At 42.8% G+C, this 26093-nt stretch overlaps 1 protein-coding gene across 4 annotated transcripts in view; it reads left to right on the forward strand.

Annotated features, from left to right (window-relative positions):
* RNF157 (ring finger protein 157) overlaps positions 1–26093 on the forward strand; it is a 136858-nt gene that overhangs the window by 89019 nt on the left and 21746 nt on the right. For 2 of the 4 annotated variants that reach the window (XM_070739855.1, XM_070739856.1), the window contains exons 4-15: positions 968–1114; positions 6191–6308; positions 6667–6733; positions 8665–8708; positions 11564–11611; positions 11981–12052; positions 13761–13920; positions 14233–14345; positions 17260–17498; positions 22395–22500; positions 24209–24320; positions 24959–25143. In XM_070739855.1, coding sequence (XP_070595956.1) covers positions 968–1114; positions 6191–6308; positions 6667–6733; positions 8665–8708; positions 11564–11611; positions 11981–12052; positions 13761–13920; positions 14233–14345; positions 17260–17498; positions 22395–22500; positions 24209–24320; positions 24959–25143 — 1411 coding nt within the window. The remainder of the gene's footprint in view (positions 1–967; positions 1115–6190; positions 6309–6666; positions 6734–8664; positions 8709–11563; positions 11612–11980; positions 12053–13760; positions 13921–14232; positions 14346–17259; positions 17499–22394; positions 22501–24208; positions 24321–24958; positions 25144–26093) is intronic. The other 2 variants (XM_070739857.1, XM_070739858.1) reach the window with 2 other exon arrangements.

Consider the following 26093-nt stretch of genomic DNA (forward strand, 5'->3'; position numbering starts at 1 on the left):
GCATCCAAATTTTCAGCTTTTTTTTTCTGGGGTGGGTGGGGGGTGGGGTGCGTCTTATACACTGAAAAATATGGTATTTCAAGTAATACCTACAAAACCTTTGGGTACAGAAACTCTTGGTGTAGTCACCCAAAACCTGTGCCAATTGTGGATTGAAGAACCACGTATGTCCCAGGGAAGATAGTGAGATAGTAGTTCAAGAAAAAGCAATACCATTTCTTATGGTTATTATCTAGAGCCCCCAAACTTTTGAGCTCCAGGAACCAGTTCTGTGGACAGAGGTTTTTCCATGGATCAGAAGGGGCGTGGTGGTTTCATGGGTTGCCTGCATCCCGCAGATGGAAGTTCACTTGTTTGGGTGGTCCAGTTTCTGGCATGCTGCAAATCGATGCCAGTCCAAGCACCAGAAGTTGGGAACCCATGGTTTAGAACCAGGGTTAAGCCATTTTCACAACATGGAACCTGTAGTTAGGGAAAATTGGCTGGATTTGAATGAACTTCAGTCTCTTACGAAACCTCATCAAGTTCTCATGGAACCTCAGGGTTCCAGGGAACATAACTGAAAAAAAATGATAGTCTCGTATTTCTAAGAAGCCAGAGGCAAGTGTTAACAATAGCAATAGCACTTAGACTTATATAACACTTCCCAGTGCTTTTACAGGCTTCTCTAAGCAGTTTATAGAGTCAGAATATTGCCCCCAATAATCTGGGGCCTCATTTTACCCACCTCGGAAAGATGGAAGGTTGAGTTAACCTTGAGCCAGTCAGGATCAAACTCCTGGCAGTGAGCTGAATTAGCCTGTAATACTGCATTCTAACATGCACAATCCTACCGTAGCAACTTCCAACCTGGTACCTTTCAGATTTATTGGGATGATTACTCCTAGAAGTCCCCAAATCACTCCTTAAAAACTTGGATCTTCAGCATTTGTACCAAATATTTGGTTATTTTGTTCTGCTCTGCTAGATGCACAGAGGAAGTGAAGACTCCAGGCGAAGAAGTCTGCAAAGCTAAAGTCCAGTACAACGTGGAGTTCACATTCGATACGGATGCACGGGTGGCCATAACCATTTATTATCAAGCCACTGAAGAATTTCAGAATGGAGTGGTGAGGTAAATCAAAGGAGAGCTGGGGAAAGGTATCACCTCATGGCTATCGTTGCTCCCTGTTAGGAGGAAAAGTGGATAGGATGTCTGCAGATTTTTAACCAAGAGATATCCATGCCAAATACTCTGATGACCTTTGCTGTTTTATATCCAGTAAATAGAGGGCTAGAGTATCTACTGTAGGAAAGCAGGTAACTCCACAGCTAATTGCCTCCTAGCATCAAGTGGTAGGAACGATGGGGATAGAGTCTTCAGAGAGTCTTCGGAGAGTCTTCGGAGATGGGCGGCATACAAATCTAATAAATTATTATTATTATTATTATTATTATTATTATTATTATTATTATTATTATTATTATTGAGGGTGCCAGATTTTTTTCTTTAATTCGATTTTTTTAATTGGATTTTTTTATGCCGTCCTTCTCCTTAGACTCAGGGCGGCTTACAACATGTTAGCAATAGCACTTTTTAACAGAGCCAGCATATTGCGCCCCCCCCCCCGAATCTGGGTCTTCATTTTACCCACCTCGGAAGGATGGAAGGCTGAGTCAACCCTGAGCTGGTGATGAGATTTGAACTGCTGACCTGCAGATCTACAGTCAGCTTTAGTGGCCTGCAGTACTGCACTCTACCCACTGCGCTACCTCGGCTTTTAAAATTTCATTGGATATTTATTTAATTAAATTTAGTAAATTTCTATGCCGCCCAACTCCCTAGGGGACTCAGGGCGGCTCACAACAAAAACAGGTATAGATCAATATAAAAAAATGTTTCAATTTAAGACAACTATAGTCATCTATATGTTCATGGGCTGACCTCGCTAATCATCCCTCCGAGGTCAATGGTCCCAGGCCTGTTGGAAGAGCCAGGTCTTTACGGCTTTACTGAAGGCCAACAAGGTGGATAGTGCGGATCTCAGGAGATATCTGATTCCATAGAGTCTGGGCAACCACTGAGAAGGCTCTCCCCCACAGACCCGCTAGCCAACATTGTTTGGGTTACGGGATCCGAAGGAGGCCAATCTTTTGGGCTCTTACTGGTCGCTGGAATATAAGAAAGGACCGTACTCTTGTGCTGATAGAGGGCAATTAACTGCTTCAAGCAGCTTCCTCCTAAGTATGCAATAGAGTTTGATCACACCTGTTGGGTCCACAGTCTAGGTAGCCTTCCACCAAATTCAGCTCAAGGAGATTGATATATGTGAGATAAGAAACCCGTTCCTATTAACTTCCATTTTGGAGTGTGATATTTGAAAAGAAATGCGATCTCAACATCATTTTTCTTTTGGTCATATTTATAGGGAGAGTCTAGGTTCAGGAATTGTGCTGAATGAATGGAGTTTGAAAAATGTAAAAATTGCTAGCAGAATTTAAGATGCACTATCATCCTCTTACATTTACGTGCTGGCTAAATGCATGGAAGCTGCCTGAATGCTCCTTGTTGTCTTTTATCTCTTAGAAGAATGTTTCCTTCACTTACAGAGTTCTGAGAAGTGAGTTTTCTCTAGCCTGCTGATCATCAGAGAGAAGGAAGGAAGGAAGGAAGGAAAGAAAGAAAAAGAAAGAAAGAAAGAGTCTAGCTTTAATATGACATGAAATTATAGGTGTCGATGGAATCTGCCGTTCTATGAAGCCTAGCACTTCCAATCACAATGATGGCATTCTCTTGTAAAGGAATTGCATTTTTCTGAGTACTGAAATACTGAAGATTGAGTAAAAGTGAAAATGATATTATTTTCCAAGAGAACTCCTTTGAAAAACACATTTTAACTCATGACGAGCAGCTGCACATTAGGGAAAATTAATCCATGCCAAGAACCAGATTATAGAAGGTTTTAAAATTTCCCAATATGTTTTGGATATATGGTATAAAGTAAAGCAGCTCTATAATATCTTAAATCAACAATTATATATAAAAAATTGAATTAACAGGGCGGCTTTCAAGGGTAAATATTGGATTTTGTTTTGTACTTTTAAGAAATGTTGTGAACCAGATGATTTTTATTATGTCCTGATATGTAAAACCATAGAACCCAGAGAGGGTACTTACTTTTTCTGTAACTTTGCAGCTTCCAAAGCAGATGAATGGTTTACACATTATTATTATTATTATTATTATTATTATTATTATTATTATTATTATTATTATTAAGTTATAATTTAAAAGACAGATATGCAGATGTAAGAAGTACAATTTCCCCCCAAATCCAATGCAAGCAGATAAAATGGCCATCTCTCTAGCTTAGCATAAAGTTATTGTCATAGAGTTTGCTGTATGAAAACTGGATTTGATAGGTTGATGATATTTGCATGTTTCCATCAATGAGTGGTGATAAGAAAAGAAGCATAAGTGGAGTTTTTGGGAAATTTGCAATATTCTGACTTACTGATACAGGGGAATAATTACTTTGGTGCCATAAATGAATGAAATGGAATAAAGCAACTGAGGAGAGACCAGTTACAATCTCAAGAATGAGTAAGAATGGTGACTGAGTATATTTCTTTAGGAAAATATCCATTTGTTTAAATTGTGGTTTAAGCATAAATCTATTTATACACATGGCAATGAAATATAGAGCTAAAATATGACTGTCCTGATTATTTCTGTTGAAAGATGTAGATAATTAGTGAATGAAATAAAAGTGCCAAGACTTTCTGGTTCCGAATAAGGGGCATATTATTTGATAGTGTTGAATGAATCTCAGGAGAAAATTGACATGGACGAAAAGGAAAGAATTGAACATTGAATGAATGCAAAATGGGCAAAGTATGAATCCTGTATGTAAAAGAATTAGAAGATAAATTTTCCAGCAGAATAAATGGGAAGTGGATGCAAGGAAATCTGCCTACATATTTTAATAGAATTATATTAATAAAAATAGGAAACATCTTTAATGGAATGATTTAAGTAAAAGAGGATGAAGTGAAAGAGGCTATGGATAGCAAAAAATGTTAGCTGTGAGATTTGTAGCAAAGAGATATAATGCATAATATGTATATAGAGAAACACACCACACATATCATAAAGAAAAATGAAAATAATTTCAGAAGGAAAATAACACTGTTAAGGACACCCCCCCCCCCAAGAAACTAAGATACTGAAAAGTATAGTGTGGAAAATAAAGGCAGTTATAGTTATACAAAATCCAGCAGTGCTGTCAAAATATTCTACCATTGGTAGTTAATTACTACTTGCACATGGCTGGTAGGTTACTGTCTAAAAAAGCCTAGGACATTAACACTGTGTTCCAGTATTGGATAAAGAAATGAGATAAGGACCGATGGGAGAGAGAGGGAGGTTAGGAAGCCCAGCCTCAAAGGGATTTCACGTTTAGATTTGTCCTTTAAAAAAAATCCTGCAAAAATTAAATCAGTTTATTTCTCTCTTTTGTTTCTATTCTGTGTTTTTCTGTGTTGTTACTTCTTCCATAATTAAGGGCTTTAGCAAGAGACTTGGCGCCACCCTCCCTGGATCTTTGATAGGAAACTGGGTACAAAATTTATACAAGTGACTCATATGGACAGCTAATGACTACATGGTGAAAGGGGAGACAGGCATCAAGCTCAGAAATAGAAAAGATTATACAGCTGAAGGAACAGCAGCAGATAACCTAGTTATTGCTTAGTGCCTTATCTCTTTGGAAAGTTGGAATGCTCGAGAATAAATCAGCTCAATAGAGGTTAATGGCCTCATTTGAAAAGGTGATCTCCAAGGTTCTTGCAACAAATATGTGCCAAAATCGTAGCTTCATGCTTTCCTGTCTTGTGGCGTGGCAGAATTTAGCCTAAAATGGCTTTTGAGAACCACATGCACTGTGAATTGGCTTGTGATATATCACTGCAGATTCTAGAAACGGTGCCATTGTGGAAGTGTTCACGGAAGCCAGCATAAACTGAAATATGCTGATGTTACAAAGATGCAAAGGAGGACCTCCTAATCCAGTGATGGTGAACCTTTTTTCCCTCGGGTGCCAAAAGAGCATGCACACGTGCTATTGCGCATGTGCAAGTGCCCACACCCAAAATTCAATGCCTGGGGAGGTCGAGAACAGCTTTCCCCGCCCCCCTGGAGTCCCTCTGGAGGCTGGAAACGGCCTGTTTCCCAACTTCTGGTGGGCTCAGTAGGCTTACCTGGAGCAAAGGCTTCCCTGGAGCTGGAGGAAGCTAAAAATGCCCTCCCCCATCCCCCAGGAAGCTCTCTGGAAGCCAAAAACATCCTCCCAGAGCCTCTGTGCAAGCCAAAAATCAGCTGGCCAGCACATACATGCACATTGGAGCTGGCCTAGGGCAACGGCTTGTGTGCCAGCAGATATGGCTCTGTGTGCCACTTGTGGCACCCATGCCATGAGTTCGCCCTCACTGTCCTAATCAATCAGCGTAGCTGGAAAACGAACAAAGGCTGCAGGTTGGATGGCCCTGAGAATAGGACCTCAAATTACTATTTTTCATTTGAAAAAATGATATTCTAGTAAACAGGACAGTAGCAAATTAAAAGGGGTGTAACACAAAAATGAAAATGTGATATTGATATCATGCCTGAAAGAAGAGTTCTTTTTTGGGTGGTGTCTGCATTAGTTATTTTAGTTTATGATAGCCAGTTCGGTGGAGTGCTAGTTAGACGTGCTAGTGCTAAAAGTGCTAGTTAGACGTTACGAGACTGAGTTCTAGTCTCGTCTTAGGCTCAGCAGACACCTGACTTTGGGCCAGACATTTTCTCTCTGCCCTAGGAAAAAAGAATTGGCAAGCTATTTCTGAAAAAAATGTTGCTAAGAAAATTCCACAGACTTGGTTTTTGCGAATCAAGATTTAGGGGTGCATTTTTTTACACATCTTTCAGTGGTTTAGGCATTCTTCAGAGCAACATTGCAATTAAAATGACAAAACAACTGCATCAATAAAATATATTACAGGCAAGCAGAAATGATATATAACTTTATTCTAGAACAAGAAAAATATTGAGTCAGTCAGAAGGTGGCTTTAAATGCTGTCTGAAAATGATGTTCCATATCTTACACACTAGGCGGGGAAGGTAAAAGCATTGTGTGGGGTTGTTCATTGTGGGTTATCCACTTTTTTCTTACAGTTATGTCCCCAAGGAAAGCAGTTTACACTCCGAGACTGTCCATTATAAGCGAGGTGTATGCCAGCAGTTCTGCCTGCCTTCCCATAGTATTGATCCCTCGGAATGGGCTGAAGAAGAGGTAAGGAAGAAGCCTGCTTCAAAGAAATGAACAATGAGAATTTACCTTTTTGAGCAATTATCCTATTGGGTTCATATTTCATCAGATTCAGCTGTGCACGCTTTACAAAATAGAGATCTTTCTCGGGGAACAGAATATACGGTTTTACACTGAAGGATGGACACATGCACTTGTCTTTTTAAAAAGCAGAGTGTTTCTAAATGAGGATTCCCCAGGGTGCCTGCGTTTATAGTATTGCACACCTGTGGTAATGCTTGCTGGGCACATGAGTGGATTACTATAATTCTACTGATGCTACCAGTATTTTACTCTGTGAGACCACTTGCCCTTTTATCTCAGGCCTCTCATTCTTTTGCAGCTGAGCTTTGATCTGGACCGTGAAATTTATCCCATGGTGGTTCTTGCAGTGGTAGACGAGGGCGATGGTAAGGATGCTCTTAAGGTTCACATTCATGGTTTATTTATTTGTTTATTCTATTTGGTATACAGTTTGTTTTTCTGTTCAAAGAAATTGTGACAAGCATGGTTTCTTTTTTTTTAAAAAATTGAAAAATAAAAATTGAAAAATTAACCCTTGAGCAAAAGCCTGACAAAGAAGACACATCTTTACACACTGCCTTAATTTTGGGAGATGCTGGACAAGGGATGCATTTCCTATGGATGTGTTTCATTGCCTGGGAGCATGGAAAACAAGACCAAGGAATTCATAATCTTTTATCCCAGAACTTTCTGCCCAGTCCTCGTGTCCTGAGGTTGCTTAATTTGCCTGTTGCAACATATGAGATCTCCTCTGCAACCCCTGGAATCAGTGAAGGGCTACCACAATTTTTACTACCACACTGTGGGAGTGGCTTATGCAGGACGTCCTGCATTTTCTTTCAACATCTTTCAGTGCAAATTGGGTGGTCTGGGGTGCAGCTCCATTTTTGCTACCCCACTGCCCTCCCCCCTGTCTGGGCAGCAGCCCACTCCTGCCTGGAATGGATCAAAATATTCTGGGGTAGACAATTTTGTCGACTAGAATACACACAGAGAGAGTGCCAAGTAGATGGTCTTCTCTGGGAGTCTTAAGGGAAAGAGAATCATTTTGGATTTTTAAATTTATCACAGCTTGTGATAGTTGCATCTGATATTCAGTGGAATTTTAAAAGTACAGGCATAATAGGATTTCTGTATTTTCTCCAGGCTAGTAGGTTAACTCTTGAATTTTGCATCAATTGCACTTCTAAGCATTTTCCAAAAAAAAGCTCCCAGTACAGTCATCAGAACAGGAGTCAGTCAAAGCATGTAATAGCATTACTGAATCTCTGGCTTAAGAAAGATTGTGCTAGCACACTAATCTTGGCTGTGCAAATGTGCTCCCTGCCATAGACATCACCTACAAATCTAGTGAAGACCAAGAAGTTCGCCCAAACTGTGAACTTGCTCTATCAGAAGGCTTGCATTCCTGTCCAAACTAGGGTGTATCTCAATTCCTTATTCAGTTTCGTACTTTACCAATAATACTACCATTTTGTCTGGATTTAATTTTACGATGTTTTCCTTCAACAATCTGTTACTGAACTGAACCAACTACCAATTGCTTACTTGGAGCTTGCTGGAAGGAACAAGAGAACGAAGTGTCAACTTATTAAATTTATTAAACTTATATGCTGTCCCTCTCACTGATAAAATGGATAAACATGCTAGTGACACCCATTTGTCAATGGTTTCCAATGGTTTCATGTAGTTGTTGAATAGGATGTATTCAAGATTGTATCCTGTAAGATGCTGCCAAAGTTCAAGTACCAGACAATAAACACTTGGCATCGCTTTCTAGACATGGAAAAGCTGGAACCATTATAGAGCCCAATCTTCTCTGAAAGTTCAAAAAGAATACCATGGTCAAGGTATCAAAAATTGGTTACAGAACCAAGAGAATTAATGGGATCAGACTTCGCAGCCAGTTTCAAGCATAGGCTTTTCATTGAGATGATTAAAGCAATCTCAATATCTTACAGTCACTCAAAGCTAAATTGGAACAGGTACAAATAATCAGCACCCTGCAGATGGTGATGGCATCAGGATAGAAAGCTGAATTGACATGTCTTGCAAGTTGCCACTGTACATTCTAAAAATTATTGCCAATTAAATTGATTCTATGTCCTGTTTAATATCATTAGTAACTGAAACCCTTAGAAAGGCATCTGTAATTAATGATATATGTACCGGTATATTTAATTACCATGGTTATAATTGTGGTCAATTAAGACTACTTCTATTAAGGGCAATCGCAGGGGGGAAATGTAGCAGTCTGCGTCAGTTTCTGCAAAAATCATGTAGGATCCCGAACCTCAATTTTGATCTTGTCTTGCAGAGCATATGGGACACTGTCATGTACTGCTGGCAACTTTTGAGAAGGTAAACATTGTGTTCTTGCTGATCCAGTGTGCAAAATCCATGAATCCAAATTCCCATCTTGAATGTATGCAGGTTGAACCAATGTAATAAATAAAGTAAAATATAGGTTTACTTGGTTACAAGGTGTATACGTGTGTACACACACACACACACACACACACACACATGAATGATTTTTTTTTGTCGGAGCATCACAGCTTCCTTTTTGCCTCGGCCCTACCAGAGATCATATTCCAAGGCACATAAGTTTTTTTATAGCTGACAACTATAATCTATAGCTGTAACATATTTTTGCTGATACAGTGATCCCCCGCTTGTTGCGAGGGTTTCGTTCCAGGACCCCCCGCAACGAGCGGGTTTTCGCGAAGTAGCGCTGCGGAAGTAAAAACACCATCTGCGCATGTGCAGATGGTGTTTTTAACTTCCGCAGCGCTAGCGAGGAGCCAAAGATTGGGGGCGGCGCGGGTGTTTTACAACGTCGCCGCCGACATGGGGGGCTCGCTAGCACCCCCCGAACCCCCAACCCGGGTTTGGGGGGGTGCTAGCAAGCCCCCCATGTCGGCGGCGACGTTTTAAAACACCGGCGCGGCTTTCCAATGAGTCCCGAAGACAAACACGGAAGTTTGACGTTTGTCTTCGGGACTCATTGGAAAGCTCCGATCGTTTTAAAGCAGGCGCGCTGTTCTCCGCTGACTTCTAAAGCGGGGAAGTTCGCTAGGAGTCAGCGGAGAACGGCGCGCCTGCTTTAAAACGATCGGAGCCGGCCGGCTCCGATCGTTTTAAAGCAGGCGCGCCGTTCTCCGCTGACTCCTAGCGAACTTCCCCGCTTTAGAAGTCAGCGGAGAACAGCGCGCCTGCTTTAAAACACGCGCCTGCTTTAAAACGCGCGCCGTTCTCAGCTGACTCCTAGCGAACTTCCCCGCTTTAGAAGTCAGCGGAGAACGGCGCGCCTGCTTTAAAACGCGCGCCTGCTTTAAAACGCGCGCTCTTCTCAGCTGACTCCTAGCGAACTTCCCCGCTTTAGAAGTCAGCAGAGAACGGCGCGCCTGCTTTAAAACGCGCGCCTGCTTTAAAACGATCGGAGCCAGCCGGGCGAAGGGCGAAGGGCGAGCAGGTGGGCGAGCGGGTGGCCGGGCGAAGGGCGAAGGGCGGGCGAGCGGGTGCTGGGGGGGGCTTCGCCCTCCCGCCAGCAAGAGGGGGAAGACCCAGGGAAGCCGCCCAGCAGCTGATCTGCCCGGCGCCATCTACGCATGCGTGCCCATAGAAAAAAAGGGCACGCATGCGTAGATGGTATTTTGACTTCCGGGTTCAAAATTCGCAAATTACCCTGTTCGCAATGGTTGGGGACGCAATAACCGGGGGATCACTGTAATGAAAAGGAAGGGAGACTACTATAGATCTATTTCAGGCTTTTTTGCCTTCATCAGCTAGCCACACCCTTTTTACTGGGATTTGAACCCTGGTCCTCTGCCTTGTAAGGCAGAGGTCTTAGCCATTAGGCTACAGGCTCATCTCCTGTATCAGCTTATACCAGGGAAGGGTTTATGTGTGATTTCTTTTGTTGAGTCACCGACATAACCCTTCCCTGGTACAAGCTAATATAAGCCCCAAATTCAAATCCCAGTAAAAAGGGTGTGGCTACCTGATGAAGGCAAAAAAGTCCAAAATAGATCTATAGTAGTCTCACTTCCTTTTCATTATCAATAGAAATATGTTCTATAGATTATAGTTGCCGGCTATAAAAGAACTTATCTGCCTTGGAATATGACCCCTAGTGGGGCCTGAGGGGCAAAAAGGAAGCTGTGATGCTCCTTCAATATACCAGGGTGACTCGACAAAAAATATTACACATAACCCTTCTCTGGTACAAGCTGATACAGGAGATGTGCCTGTAGCCTAATGGCTAAGGCGAAGGCAGAGGCCCCAGGTTCAAATCCCAGTAAAAAGGGTGTGGCTACCTGATGAAGGCAAAAAAGCCTGAAATAGATCTGTAGTAGTCTCCCTTCCTTTTCATTATTAGCAAAAACATGTTACCTATACAGTGGTACTTCATCTTATGAACGCCTCTTCTAACGAACTTTTCAAGATATGAACCCGGTGTTTAAGATTTTTTTGCCTCTTCTTCTGAACTATTTTTACCTTACGAACCCAAGTCACTGCTGCTGGGATGAAGGGGTTTCTTTTTTTCCCCTTTTTTGAAGAAAGAAAAGGGAGGGGCGGCTTGGAGGGGGAAAGAGTGCATTTAAAAAACTAGGAGAACAGCCGTGCTTGCAGGCACTCAGTGTCTTTTGAAGAAAGAAAAGGGAGGGGCGCCCCCCTTGCCTTTCTTCCTTCCCACTCACCCTTTAGCCTAGCCTTGCTTCTTCCACCCGCCCCCTTTAGCTGCTCCTCCCTGCCCTCTGTTCGCCTCCCTTCTAAAGTTTGGGATTTTCCTGAAGGATTTGCACGCATTATTTGCTTTTACATTGATTCCTATGGGAAACATTGTTTCATCTTACGAACTTTTCACCTTACGAACCTCCTCCTGGAACCAATTAAGTTCGTATGATGAGGTACCACTGTATATGAATATATACAGTATATGAGAAGAGGAAGATAACGCAACTACAGAGGTCTTTTTTGAGCAGTGTTGTTTTGTAGAATAATGCTGGGTGAATAAAAGGAGTTAAAAGGAGAGTGATTGTTAAATGTTTGACGAAAAAGAAGGCATGATATGAATAGGAGACATTTTCTTTGTGAAATACGGTTGTATTTTAGGGAGTGAGTTCTGTTTCATCACACCTATCCTCTAGAATTTCTTTTGATGGACTGTGACGTTGGAAGTCCACCTGAACATTTGTATTTCTTCCTCTCAGCATGCGGATGGCGGCTTTTGTGTGAAACCCCTCAAACAAAAGCAAGTGGTGAGTGTGTGGCTGGCGGGATCAGGTTCTCTACTTTCCGGCACATACTAGTTCCTATTACTTTTTAGGGAAAGCTGCTTGTGCAGTGGCCAGGCATTTGATGACCATCCAACCCACTTCCCACAGTATTGGTTGCAAAGAGCTTTTAACCACAACCAGTGGATAAAACCAAAGGTGGTCACCAATTCACTGTAAGCATTTTCCTCCTATTGTGGAAAGGTGCATGTTTAAGTTAGATAATGCAGTTTTTCACTGGGAAAAGTAAAACAGAAAGAAGAAAATTGTTTCTGCAGTCTTTCTTTCTGGAGTTTCATCTCCCCTTTTGACCCCTACTTTCCCACGTAATTTCAGTGTTGGTGCTTTTTCTAGGTGGATGGAGTAAGCTATCTCCTTCAGGAAATTTATGGCATAGAAAACAAATATAACACACAGGATTCAAAGGTGAGTGCTAGAGCTAAATGTGCAGAATAATGTACATGCTGTACACAGTCTCAATTAAGATTGTTTGGAAGTTTCCATGTTAAAAACTCTTCCTTCCTTCTTTCCACCTTCCTTCCTTCCTTCCTTCCTTCCTTCCTTCCTTCCTTCCTTCCTTCCTTCCTTCCTTCCTTCCTTCCTTCTTTCCACCCTCCTTCCTTCCTTCCTTTCTTCTTTCCACCCTCCTTCCTTCCTTCCACTCTCCTTCCTTCCTTCCTTCCTTCTTTCCACCCTCCTTCCTTCCTTCCTTCCACCCTCCTTCCTTCCTTCTTTCCACCCTCCTTCCTTCCATCCTTCTTTCCACATTCCTTCCTTCCTTCCTTCTTTCCACCCTCCTTCCTTCCTTCCACCCTCCTTCCTTCCTTCCTTCCTTCCTTTCTTCCTTCCTTCCTTCCTTCCTTCCTTCTTTCCTTCCTTCCTTCCTTCTTTCCACCCTCCTAACTTCCTTCCTTTCTTCTTTCCACCCTCCTTCCTTCCTTCCACTCTCCTTCCTTCCTTCCTTCTTTCCACCCTCCTTCCTTCCTTCCTTCTTTCCACCCTCCTTCCTTCCATCCTTCTTTCCACATTCCTTCCTTCCTTCCTTCCTTCTTTCCACCCTCCTTCCTTCCTTCCACCCTCCTTCCTTCCTTCCTTCCTTCTTTCCTTCCTTCCTTCTTTCCACCCTCCTTCCTTCCTTCCTTCCTTTCTTCTTTCCACCCTCCTTCCTTCCTTCCACTCTCCTTCCTTCCTTCCTTCTTTCCACCATCCTTCCTTCCTTCCTTCCACCCTCCTTCCTTCCTTCCTTCCTTCCTTCCTTCTTTCCACCCTCCTTCCTTCCATCCTTCTTTCCACATTCCTTCCTTCCTTCCTTCCTTCTTTCCACCCTCCTTCCTTCCTTCCACCCTCCTTCCTTCCTTCCTTCTTTCCACCCTCCTTCCTTCCTTCTTTCCACCCTCCTTCCTTCCTTCCTTCCTTCCTTCTTTCCACCTTCCTTCCTTCCTTCTTTCCACCCTCCTTCCTTCCTTCTTTCCCTCCTTCCTTCCTTCCTTCCTTCCTTCTTTCCACCCTCCTTCCTTCCTTTCTTTTTTCCTTCCTTCCACCTTCCTTCCTTCCACCCTCCTTCCTTCTTTCCACCCTCCTTCCTTCCTTCCTTCCACCCTCCTTCCTTCTTTCCACCCTCCTTCCTTCCTTCTTTCCACCCTCCTTCCTTCCTTTCTTTTTTCCTTCCTTCCTTCCACCTTCCTTCCTTCCTTCCTTCTTTCCACCCTCCTTCCTTCCTTCTTTCCACCTTCCTTCCTTCCTTCTTTCCACCCTCCTTCCTTCCTTCTTTCCACCCTCCTTCCTTCCTTTCTTTTTTCCTTCCTTCCTTCCACCTTCCTTCCTTCCACCCTCCTTCCTTCCTTCCTTTCTTTTTTCCTTCCTTCCTTCCTTCTTTCCACCTTCCTTCCTTTCTTCTTTCCACCTTCCTTCCTTCCTTCTTTCCACCCTCCTTCCTTCCTTCCACCCTCCTTCCTTCCACCCTCCTTCCTTCCTTCCTTCTTTCCACCCTCCTTCCTTCCTTCCTTCCTTCCTTCCTTCCTTCCTTCTTTCAACCTTCCTTCCTTCCTTCCTACCTACCTTCCCTCCCTCCCTCCCATTCACTATGGACACATGTTTGTAAGGACATGCATACCAGCAAGCTTTTCTAATTCAGGTGGCAGAGGATGAGGTGAGTGACAATAGTGCAGAGTGTGTAGTCTGCCTCTCTGATGTCCGAGACACCTTGATCTTACCTTGCCGCCATCTCTGTCTCTGCAACACTTGTGCTGACACCTTGCGCTACCAAGCTAACAATTGTCCCATCTGCAGATTACGTAAGTCACAATCTTTTTTTTTTTAACGTTGAGATCGGGTCCTCTTGGGAAGATCAGGCGTTTGTTTAAATCCTCTCACTTTGAGAAGTGAACAATTGCCTATACCTGAAATAGGCTAAGCTTATTTAATTTCAAACAAACAACTGTCAGAACAGAAAGGATAGTGCAGCCAACTATGATCATATTTTACTTGCATTTTAGTGGCCACAGTCACCCATTACCTTGGTTGGTTTTCCAGAGAAATTTCTAGCAGAATTTGAAATGTGTTTAATTCCCTTCTCCACCATCCCTCCCCCCGTTTCTTCTTCACAGCATTTCGGGCCTTGCTACAGATCAGAGCCATGAGGAAAAAAATGGGACCCCTCTCCCCCACTAACTTCAACCCCATTATTGCGTCCCAGACCTCAGATTCAGAGGAACATTCAGTGAGTATGGGTGGATTGACTGTTTAGATGCTAATCTTTTTCCGTCTTGTCTGAGATGGTCTTCTGAACTACTCTTTCTTTTTGGGAGAAGAGTTGAGCACCGTGAAGCTTGCCCCCCCCCCCTTCTATAGAGGAGTAATCCAATAAAGAAAGGCCACTGACAGTGAAGTTGTAATGAAATTAGAGCTGGAAGTGACAAGCCCAGGCCTTGTCTAAATTCACTGAAAAACTCTGAAAACTTTGCCGTCAGGAATGGGGGAATTGAAACATCTCCCCGGGCCTATACAATTTAAGTATTGTATGTCTTTGTGTATGTCTTTGTGTATGTTTGCTTTAATAACGGGGATTTTAATGTTTTCTTTTTTAATCGTTAAATTATTAGATTTGTTATGAACTGTTTTTTTATTGTTGTTGTGAGCCGCCCCGAGTCTATGGAGAGGGGCAGCATACAAATCTAATAGATAGATAGATAGATAGATAGATAGATAGATAGATAGATAGATAGATAGATAGATAGATAGGCAGGCAGGCAGGCAGGCAGGCAGGCAGGCAGGCAGGCAGGCAGGCAGGCAGGCAGGCAGGCAGATAAATAAATAAATAAATAAGAAAGAAAGAAAGAAAGAAAAAAAGAAAGAAAGAAAGAAAGAAAGAACCAATTCAAGCAGTGATTGTTGTGACCTGCTTGTGTTTGAGAAGAAGGACCATATTTGAATGGACTTTTCTGTATTTCCAGTCCACATCCATTGCATGTGTAAAAGTGTGGAAAAAAGAACAGACATAGATACCTTCATTGTGCAAAACGAGAACCAACTGCACATCTATCCTATCTTACCAAATTAATTATGCCAAAGTGTGAAAGACAATACAATAGAAGTAAATTTCAGAGGTATGGTATTTTGCACAATCACAGAGGGGAAAACAATTGTTTGTTTAAATGTTTTAATTTGTACAAATGCCAAGGAAGAAAGAAGCTAAATAAATAAATAAATAAAAATCCTTCTTGGGATTTTTAAAAACAGCGAAAAGGCAAAATATATTTTCTAAAAATAAATATGAAAAAATTAGCATCTTTCCTCCAGGTTGCTCGGGGAGCATAACAGTGATTCCCCAAGCAGAATCAAGCAAGTAAACATGATGCGCCAGAGATGGGAACCCAGGAGCTAGAGAACTTGCTGCTTAAGGCAGTTGCTAGTGCCATATTTTAATGTGCGGCCATACTTAAGCACAGATGGACTATGAAATTTAGGGGAGAACCAGAATACTGTATCTCAATAACTAAGTTGCAATATCCAAAGCCGGTTAGGGATTTTGAACTATAATGCTTCAGCCTGCAGATAATAATGTTCAGTGACCCTCCTTATTTACTGATTTGTCTTTAAACAAATGTACACTTAGAAAACGTGATGCTGGGAGAGAGAATTTTAGCCTAATCTTATTCAATCCATTTTTTTTGGATTGAATAGAACATTTTTCCTCCCATTTCTACAGAAGTGGCATGTATGATCTGTAGAAAAACGACTCAAGATTTTCTCTGCAGAAGGCGTGAGCTAAGTCTTTAATTTTATGGCAAAAGTATAGAAGAGTGTAAAAAAGATCTTTTTTATTGAGGTTCAGAAAGACTGTTCTTTGTGTGCACGTGCTTTTCTTACTGACTATTTATCCTTTTTCAGGTCATAAAACCACCATAATCTTCTCTACCAGCTAAAACATTTCAAGTTAAGAAATCCAAATTACTGTCAAACTCGCGGCCCGCAGACCAGATGTGTCAAGTGTTGGCCATGCCCCCCCCCCCAGTTCAGCGAAAGGGGGGAAAGTCCCGATACATCACGTGATGCCAAGATGATGCGAGTTTCACATCCCTGGCTTAGAATTAAGAGTTTAACCTAAGCAACTATTAATTAATTATTACATGCCATGACAAAGGTATAGCCTAAAAAAACCAGCAGAAAAGATAATAATTGCAAATCAATTCAGTAAAGCTAGCTCAAGCCCCAGTAACCAGTAATTACACTACCCTAAACTCTTGGGATAGACGTCTGTGTGTGTGTGTGTTTGTGTGTGTACAATTAGATTTGTATGCCGCCCAGTCCCGTAGGACTCAGTGCAGCTTACAACAAGAATAAAAACAATATAAAATAATTAAAATGCAACAATTAATAATACGATTAAATACCCTTAAATATACCACTACAGTATTCCCTCAATTTTCGCTGGGGGATGCGTTCCGAGACTGCCCGCGAAAGTTGAATTTCCGCGAAGTAGAGATGCGGAAGTAAATACACTATTTTTGGCTATGAACAGTATCACAAGCCTTCCCTTCACACTTTAAACCCCTAAATTACAATTTTCCATTTCCTTAGAAACCATTTAGATTATTACTCACCATGTTTATTTATTAAAGTTTATTAAAAAAATATTTATTAAAGGCGGACGAAAGTTTGGCGATGACATCGGGCGGGAAAAACCGTGCTATGGGGGAAAAAACAGCGAAGTATTTTTTTAATTAATATTTTTGAAAAACCGTGGTATAGACTTTTCGCGAAGTTCGAACTCGTGAAAATCGAGGGAACCATCAAACATCCCAATCAAATCATGTCTAATTAAAGATGCCAGATCTCATGGCCCCCAGGCTTACCGTCAGCCAAATCTTCAAGGCATTTCGGACCCAGTAATGCAGAATAAAGATCTTTAACTTCCCTTGAAGGCAATCTGATTTCCACAGTGTTGAAGGGGACTCTGTTCCAGAGTGGCAGGCCCACTCCTCTTCCATCAGTGATCCTGCTCTCTCTTTCTAATTTGTGCATTCTTTGAGAGTTGTTAGCGCTTTCTGTTCTGTCGTTGAGCTTCCCGGTTCACAGTTCCTGCTGCTTGAGAATAACCTCTTTTTTTCTCATTCCCTTCTCTGTTCCTCCAGTCTTCAGAAAACATCCCTCCCGGCTATGAGGTGGTGTCCTTGCTGGAAGCCCTTAATGGGCCTCTCACTCCATCCCCAGCAGCCCTTCCAGTCCGTGTGCTTGGGGACAACCATGTGTCAGGCATGTTACCCACCTATGGCAGTGACAGCCACTTGCCTCCCATCCGGACTCTGCCTTCCCTTGAACGCTTATCAGATTGTGGCAGTCAAGGACATAAATTAAAGAAGAGTCTGTCCAAGTAAGTGACCCCTTGTCATTTCCCTCTTGTACAACAGTAAGTGAGCTGCAGGCAGTAACACCTTATGGACGATATCCTACTCCTTAAGTCTGTTGTCTATAATACAGTCCTTTGGTCAACAATCTTTTCAGATTCAGACTCGTATGATTTTGCTTGGTGTCCCTGAGACAATTTATTTTATTTTATTTATTTTGTCCAATACACAATACATATTGAAGAGGATAGGCATGAAGTATTATATATAAAGAAAAGATATAAAAGTAGAGGAGAAGATATGTGAAAGGAAGAAAAGATATATGATATATGAGATAAAGGAAAGATAATTGGACAGTGGACGAAAGGCAGGCTAGTGCACTTATGTACTCCCCTTACTGACCTCTTAGGAACCTGGAGAGGTCAATCGTGGATAGTCTAAGGGAGAAATGTTGGGGGTTAGGGGTTGACACTACTGAGTCCGGTAATAAGTTCCACGCTTCAACAACTCGATTGCTTAAATCATATTTTTTACAGTGAAGCTTGGAGCGATTAATATTAAGTTTGAATTTGTTGCGTGCTCTTGTGTTGTTGCGGTTGAAGCTGAAGTAGTCATTGACAGGCAGGACGTTGCAGCATATGATCTTGTGGGCAATACTCAAATCGTGTTTTAGGCGCCGCAATTCTAAGCTTTCAAGACCTAGAATAGTTAGTCTGTTTTCGTAGGGCATTCTGTTTCGAATGGAGGAGTGAAGGGCTCTTCTGGTGAAGTATCTTTGGACATTTTCTAGGGTGTTGATGTCCGAGGTGGTATGGGTTCCAGACAGATGAACTGTATTCAAGGATTGGTCTGGCAAAAGTTTTGTAGGCTCTGGTGAGTAGTGTGAGATTGCCGGAGCAGAAGCTGCGTAGGATCAGGTTAACAACTCTAGAAGCCTTTTTGGCGATATTGTTCCAGTGGGCTTTAGCATTTAGCACTTAATTATTTAATTGTTATTGCAAGTTTAAAAAGGCTCGGTTCTCACTGGAGAACATAGATTTCATGAATGTCTAGGTCAGTGATGGGCAACCTTTTGAGCTTGGTGTGTCAAAATTCGCCAAAAAACTGAGCATAACTCGGGTGGTGTGTCACCTTGAGAAAAAAACATAATTTTGTGATATTTATAGTTTAAATAACAAATATGCATAATTGTCTTTCTCTTTCCTGTCATTCTCTGCCTCAATCATTTTCTCATTTCTCTTTTTTTTCTCCCCTTTATTCTATCATTTCTCTCCCTCTCTCTACCTATCTTCTCTCTCACACTCTTTCTCTCTCTCTCCCTTCCTTCCTTTCTTTCCTTCTCTCTTCCTTCCACTTTTTTCTCTTTCTCTCTCTCTCTCCCTTCCTTTTTTTTCTCTTCCTTCCACTTTTTTCTCTTTCTCTCTCTCTTTTCCTTCCTTCCCATCTTCCCCTCCCTCTCTTTCTCCCTCTCTCCCTTTATATTTATCTCTTCCTTCCTTCCTCTCTTCCTCCCTTTCTCTCTCCCTCTCGTTCACTTTTCTCTCTTCCTCCCTTTCTCTCTCCCTCTCGTTCACTTTTCTCTCTTTGGCGAACCCCCAAACTGTTCAGATTCAAGTAAAAGCTTATCAAGGGGGGTGGGGGGTTGTAAAAATCTAGTTATGAGCCGCCAAAGGAGGAAGCAAATGGTGCGACGTCCACGCAGGGTTTTTTTTCAGACTCTCTTTTTTGCGAGCCCGGCATGATTTTTTAAAATTACAAATTAATAACCCGGAAAGGGTTTACCTTAGCACCGTCTCCTGTAACACCGTTCTGGAAGGCAAGCAGGGAGCAGAGGGGCGAGGGCAGTGTTCCCTCTAATTTTTTTTCGGGGTGGGCGGAAAAGTACAGTGTCTGAGTGACAATCCCTTTGGGACTGGGCGGCATATAAGTATAAATAAATAAATAAATAAATAAATAAATAAATAAATAAATAAATAAATAAATAAATAAATAAATAAATAAATAAATAAAGTGTGGGCGTGCGCTATCACACATGAGCGAGTTCTTGCATCTATAATTCTATCCTTTCTATGTCTCCCTCCCTCTTTCCTCCCTCCCTCTTTCCTTTCTATCTTTCTCTCACCCTGCCTTTCTCCAAGCCCTTCCTTTTCCCTCTCCCTATCCTACTACCCCTCACCCTCCTTCTTTCTTCCCTCCCTCCTTTTTTCTATCTCTCCCTCCCTTTCCTCCTTCCCTCTTTCCTTTCTATCTCTCCCTCCCTGTTCCTTTCTATCTTTCTCTCCCTGCCTTTCTCCCTCTTTCCCTTCATCTCTCCCTCTCTCTTTATCTCAATTCCCTCTTTCTCCCTGGGCTGCTGTGCCTGCCCTGCAGCCCCACCACGGACGGACTGCCTTAGCATCGGCGCCCCCCCCCCACACGCTGCAGCTGCCGGACCATCAGCAGCACACACACACACACACACACACACACACTGCGTTTCTCCCTCTTTTCCTTCATCTCTCCACGCACACGCTGGCAGCACACACACACACGCGCACACACCCCACACACGCTGCGTTTCTCCCTCTTTCTCGTCATCTCTCCACGCACACGCTAAGCTCCCGGACCATCAGCGGCACGCACACACGCGCACACACACACACGCTGCCTTTCTCAATCTTTCCCTCTTTCTTTCTTGCTCTCTCTCACTCTCTCTTCCTTCCTATCTTCTCTCTCTCTTTCTCTCTCTCTCTCCCTTCCTTTCTTCTCTCTTCCTTCCACTTTTTTCTCTTTTCCTTCCTTCCCCTATTCCCCTCTCTCCCTCTTTATATTTATGTCTCCCTTCCTTCCTCTCTTCCTCCCTTTCTCTCTTCCTCTCATTCACTTTTCTCTCCCTTCCTTCCCTCCCTCCTTCTGTCCTCTCCTCTTTCCCTCCCTCTCTTTCCCTTCTTTCTCTCCACATCTCCGGCGTGCAGCTGGCTTTGCTGACCGGCACAAGTCTCAAGCCAGCTGCCCCGGAAAGCCAGGAAGGTCCTCCTGCCCCCCCCCCCCGCCGAAAAAAACCCGGAGGTCTACCGCCACCAGCCTGAGCCTCCCGTTGCTCCACTCGGCTTCGCTGTGGACCTCCGTTGTGTTTTCGGAGGGAGGGAGCGGCGGGAAAGCCCTGTGCTGGCCAGGAAAGCTGGCTTTCCGAGAAAGCAGCGCGCTTTCTTACAACTTTCTTTCTTACAACTCTTTCCTGGGCAGGGGGAAGGGAGGAGGCCTGCAACCCCTCCCCTCGCTCCCAGCGGCCCCTGCGAGCCAACCACCGTTCGATGCTTGGCACCACGCCAATCAGCTGGGAGGCGGGGTTCTCGCCCCTCCCAGCCATCGCAAATGTCGGCGGGGCGAAAATCGCCCGGCCTCTTAATTAAGGGGAGAGGAAAAATAATAATAATTGCGGTTGCAATTGCATTCCCTAAAGCTCCGTTTCTCCGGCGGCCGCGTGTCACCAAAAATGGCTAGGCGTGTCAGTGGTGACACGCGTGTCATAGGTTCGCCATCACTGGTCTAGGTATTTTAGTTTTCTTAAAGATTTAAAATTATTTAAAAAATGGTGAAAACCCATGAATGTCATTGAGTATTGTCATAGATGCAATTGTTATTCATAGCTGCCTGTGAACCCTGTGCCGACCATTAGATTTCTATCTAACTAGCTTTCAATGGAGCCTTCTGTAGCATTTTGGGAGCCCCCCTACCCCATTCTGTCCTTCTAATTTGTGTGTTTTCTACAGAGGAGTTACATTTAGTTTGTGTGTTTTCACCAGGTCAGTCGCACAGAATTCCTGTTAGATAGATTATTAAGCAGAAACTACACATAGAGAATTTATAATTTAAATATTAAATGTAAAATATAAGTAAAAGTTGATTTACTACTGGATAAAAGTTTTTAGTTACTAAGAAAGTAAATAAGGATGAGAAGGAGACACTACGGTTTGGATTTAAGAAGCTAGAAATAGTTCATTAAACACAAGAAGAATTTTAGCGGTAAATTTAATTAGAAGATAATTCATCTGGATGACGAAACTAGAAAAGTAGGCAGTAAGATTTAGGCAAACATATCCCGAAGGTTAAGAATAATAAAATGGATACTCTTAGTAATACTATATGTAAGAAGACATTTGTTTAAGCTTCATTGAAGGTATATGATGTTGTAAGCATGTTTTGGAGAAAAAAACTTTTTGAAAAAAAAGAAGTACAGTGATACCTTGCCTTACAAACTTAATTGGTTCCGGGTCGAGGTTCTTAAGGTGAAAAGTTTGTAAGACGAAACAATGTTTTCCATAGGAATCAATGGAAAAGTGATTAATGCGTGCAAGCCCAAAATTCACCCCTTTTGCCAGCCGAAGCGCCCGTTTTTGCTCTGCTGGGATTCCCCTGAGTCTCCCCTCCATGGGAAACCCCACCTCCGGACTTCCGTTGCCAGCAAAGCGCCTGTTTTTGCGCTGTTGGGATTCCCCTGCAGCATCACAAAAATACGGAAGTCCAGAGGTGGGGTTTCCCATAGAGGGGAGCCTCAGGGGATTCCCAGCAGCACAAAACCAGGTGTTTCGCTGGCAACGGAAGTCCGGAGGCGGGGCATCCCAATGGCGGCGGTGGGTTTGTAAGGTGAAAATAGTTTGTAAGAAGAGGCAAAAATTTTTTAAACCCCGGGTTTATATCTCGAAAAGTTTGTATGACGAGGCATTTGTAAGATGAGGTATCACTGTAATACATATTTTGAAAATGGTGAGAACCCATGAATGTCATTGAGTATTATTATTCACAGGTGCCTGTGCTGACCACTAGATTTCTTAATATATCATAATGTAGCATTTTGGGAGCTCATCCCCCCCCCCATTCCCTCATTCTAATTTGTGTGTTTTCTACAAAGGAGTTACATTTAGTTTGTGTGTTTTCACCAGGTCAATCTCACAGAATTCCTCGGTATTACATGAAGAAGAGGATAAGGCTCGTAGTGAATCTGAAGTTAGGATTTCCCAAAGGAAGTCTCCCTGCCCTCCTGGAGAGGTGATTATTTTAAAATTCCTGGGTTTTGGTTTTGTTTTTTTAATTTTACTTGAGTCTAACGGCTACTCACTTTTTTCCTTCTGCAGACCTACAGTATAGGAGACACATTAGGAAAAGGAAGGTTTTTGCCCTTTGCTTATAAGGGAGCTAAATCTGCAGACATGTTAATGGATTTAGACTTGGAAAAGAATCAGTGGTGCTTGCAAATATCTACCTTGAAAGAAAACTGAACTTTACAATTCCACTCACCTCAGTTAAAATTGCTTTGCCACATACAAAAATGCTGAGTTAAAACCTTTGTTGGTTAGGGGTAATGAGGATTTGCTATCTGAAAGTGATTACTCTAATGCAGTGTTTTTCAACCAGTGTGCCGCGAGACATGGTCAGGTGTGCCGCGAAGCTCAGCAAGAGAGAGAAAAAGAGAGAGAGAAAGCAAGCAAGAGAGAAATAGAGAGAAAGAAAGCAAGAGAGATAGAGAGAGAAAGAAAGCAAGAGAGAAAGAGAAAGAGAGAAAGAAAGCAAGAGAGAAAGAGAAAGAGAGAGAAAGAAAGCAAAAGAGAAAGAGAGGCAGGGAAGGAGGGAGAGATAGAAAGAGAACAAAAAAGAGAGGAAGGAAGGGAGAAAAAGTGGGAGAGAAATAGAGCAAAAGGGAGGAAGAGATAGAGAGAATTTTTTTGTCCAAACTTTTTTTAGCCCTCCCCACTCCCCTCTGCTCAATGTGCCCCATGATTTTGTATATGTAAAAAATGTGCCGCAGCTCAAAAAAGGTTGAAAATCACTGCTCTAATGAAATGGATTTGGGTTAGAATGTAACATTTTATAAGACTGACCTTGAAAAGGTTACATTTTCTAGTGTTTGAATTGCTTTGGGAAAATGACTCAAGATCTTCCAAATTTCCTTCTTATTCTTACATCTTACCTTCGACCGGTTTGCATAGCAATATTTTGCGCATGCACGATCGCTATGCTCACGGGCATGCACACTTTCCCTCGTGCAATTCTGCTTCCGCGCATGCTCAGTCCGAAACACAGCTGAGGAGCTGACCAGCTGTGCTTCGGGTGAAGAAATAAAGGTAAGTATAAACCTGGGAGCGGGCAGGAGGGCCCTTTTTCAAGCAGCAGCGGAGGAAAAAACTTCCAAACAATAAATAATTTGGGACAAATCCTCCCAAAATGATGGCGGTGCCCACCGACCGAACTGGATCCATTACGCCATCATGACATCACCAGCAGGTCGCTACTGCTTCAGGTGATCTGGTCCAAAATGGGAGGAACCCACCCTGGTTGGCTGGCAAGTTCTAGAAGACAATACCATATACAGTGGTACCTCGACATACGAGTTTAATTTGTGCCCGAGCCGACGTCGTATGTTGATCAATTCATATCTTGAACGAATGCATTTAGATTTGGCTTTTTGCGCCGAGATAACTGGAAAAAATGGAATTCTTGCGCCACCTAGTGGACGCTCGACTCGTATCCCGAATTTGAGCTTGGGTGTCGAACAGAAATTTTGCTTGCGTCTCAGCTCGTAACTTGGAATACTCGCATGTGGAGCAGCTCGTTTCTAGAGGTACTACTGTATAATGAAGGTGTCCTAGTTAGCATAAGCTAATATAGTGGCCAAACTGAGTGACTGAGTCAGATCCAGTTTCTAATAGTTACTCCACAATAGTTTTTCATTATAGATTATGTTTCCCCTGTTTTTCAGGATTGTGGTGTGACACCTGAAAGCGAAAATATCACCCTTTCTTCCTCAGGAGCAATAGATCCATCTTCATGCACAGGAACACCTCTTTCTTCTACCATTTCTTCTCCAGAAGGTACAGTAGAAAAGGTGTTTCTAATCTCTTTTCTTTCCTCCAGTTTAATGTAAGTTGAATCCTTGTGCCTTTGACTTAGTGTTGATTTTTGGAGACTGCCTTATTAGCCCTTGCAGTTTTCTCGACAGGATTTTCAGAAACAGATAAAGTACCTGCCTCACATCTACTCTGTAACCTAGTTCCAAATAGATGGTTTTGCCTATGTGCTGCCCATATGTCCCGTAATCCAGGATATTATGTTCATTAACTGATGAAAAGTTATGCTGTTGCATTTGTGAAGAACTGTGCTGGTTACTTCATCTGTAGGTTTTGAGCTGGACATACTTCTTTATGAACTGTCCAGAGACAATTCAGCAGAAGCTAGAGATAATATTTGATCTTATTGACTATATTCTGAGCCCAGCAGCACAAGAAATGCAGTTGTTCAGAGTAAAATCACCACTGAAACCTGAGCACTCATAAATACTTCCGGCTGAGTGGTTTTTTGTTAAAGTTCATCCCACCATTCCAGCAAATGATGCTCAAGATTGCACATATTGAAATGCAAATACTACTGTGGCGGTGGTCGGACACAAGGGTGGCTCCTCTAACGTCTCTCTCTAACTCTGCCTTGTCTGCCACCTCCCTTCTTCCCTTAGATCCTGTTAGTAGCAGTCTGGCTCAGTCAGTCATGTCTATGGCCTCCTCCCAAAGTCAGCACTCCGAAATCAGCACAGATACCATGTCTTCCATGTCAGGTTCCTACGTAGCCCCCGGCACTGAAGAAGATGGAGACATGGCTGCATCCCCTGCTGTTGTCAGTGAGGTACCTTCAGAAGGAGATGTAAGTAGATCAAACTCCAGACCAATCAAGGGACGAGCGGCAGCAAAAGCTGCAATGCAGGGGGATGGAAAAAGTAGCCCCTGATTTGATGCAAGCAAACTTATTCAGGCACATTTATTTATTGTTAGAGTTGAAAGGGACCATGAAGGCCATCGAGTTCATTACCTCAATTCAAAGTGTTGGTTATGACCTATAAAGCCCTTCATGGCACCGGACCAGAATATCTCCAGGACCGCCTTCTGCCGCACGAATCCCAGCGACCAGTTAGGTCCCACAGAGTTGGCCTTCTCCGGGTCCCGTCGACTAAACAGTGTCATTTGGCGGGACCCAGGAGAAGAGCCTTCTCTGTGGCGGCCCCGACCCTCTGGAACCAGCTCCCCCCAGATATCAGAGTTGCCCCCACCCTCCTTGCCTTTCGCAAGCTCCTTAAAACCCACCTCTGTCGTCAGGCATGGGGGAATTGAATTTTTTTTTCTCCCTTCCCCCTAGGCTTATAGAATTTATACATGGTATGTTTGTTGGTATGATTGGTCCCTTAAATTGGGGTTTTTTAGATTACTTTTTAATATTAGATTTGTTACATCATTTTTCATTGTTGTTAGCCGCCCCGAGTCTTCGGAGAGAGGCGGCATACAAATCTAAATAAACTAAACTAAACTAAACTAACTCATATAATGTGTTAGATTCACAAGGGAATGAAGGAGCAAGATACAGGATCAGTTCAGGACCTTTATTTCTTCAAAACTGAATGTAATACAAACCGGCAGGCTTACTGGCAGGCTGCAGGGAAGCCGCTTATAAGAGCTTCCCTGTAGTCTGCTGGCCGCTGATAGTAATTCATTTCTCCTGCCGCTAGATTAGCCAACCAGTGGTGGTCATGCAAATCAGTGCTCCGTACGGCATTACGTAACACCCCTCCCCTCTTAGTTCATGTAAAGCCCAGTCAGGAA

This window comes from Erythrolamprus reginae, chromosome 2, assembly GCF_031021105.1.
Source record: "Erythrolamprus reginae isolate rEryReg1 chromosome 2, rEryReg1.hap1, whole genome shotgun sequence".
In the NCBI taxonomy this organism is placed as follows: domain Eukaryota; kingdom Metazoa; phylum Chordata; class Lepidosauria; order Squamata; family Dipsadidae; genus Erythrolamprus; species Erythrolamprus reginae.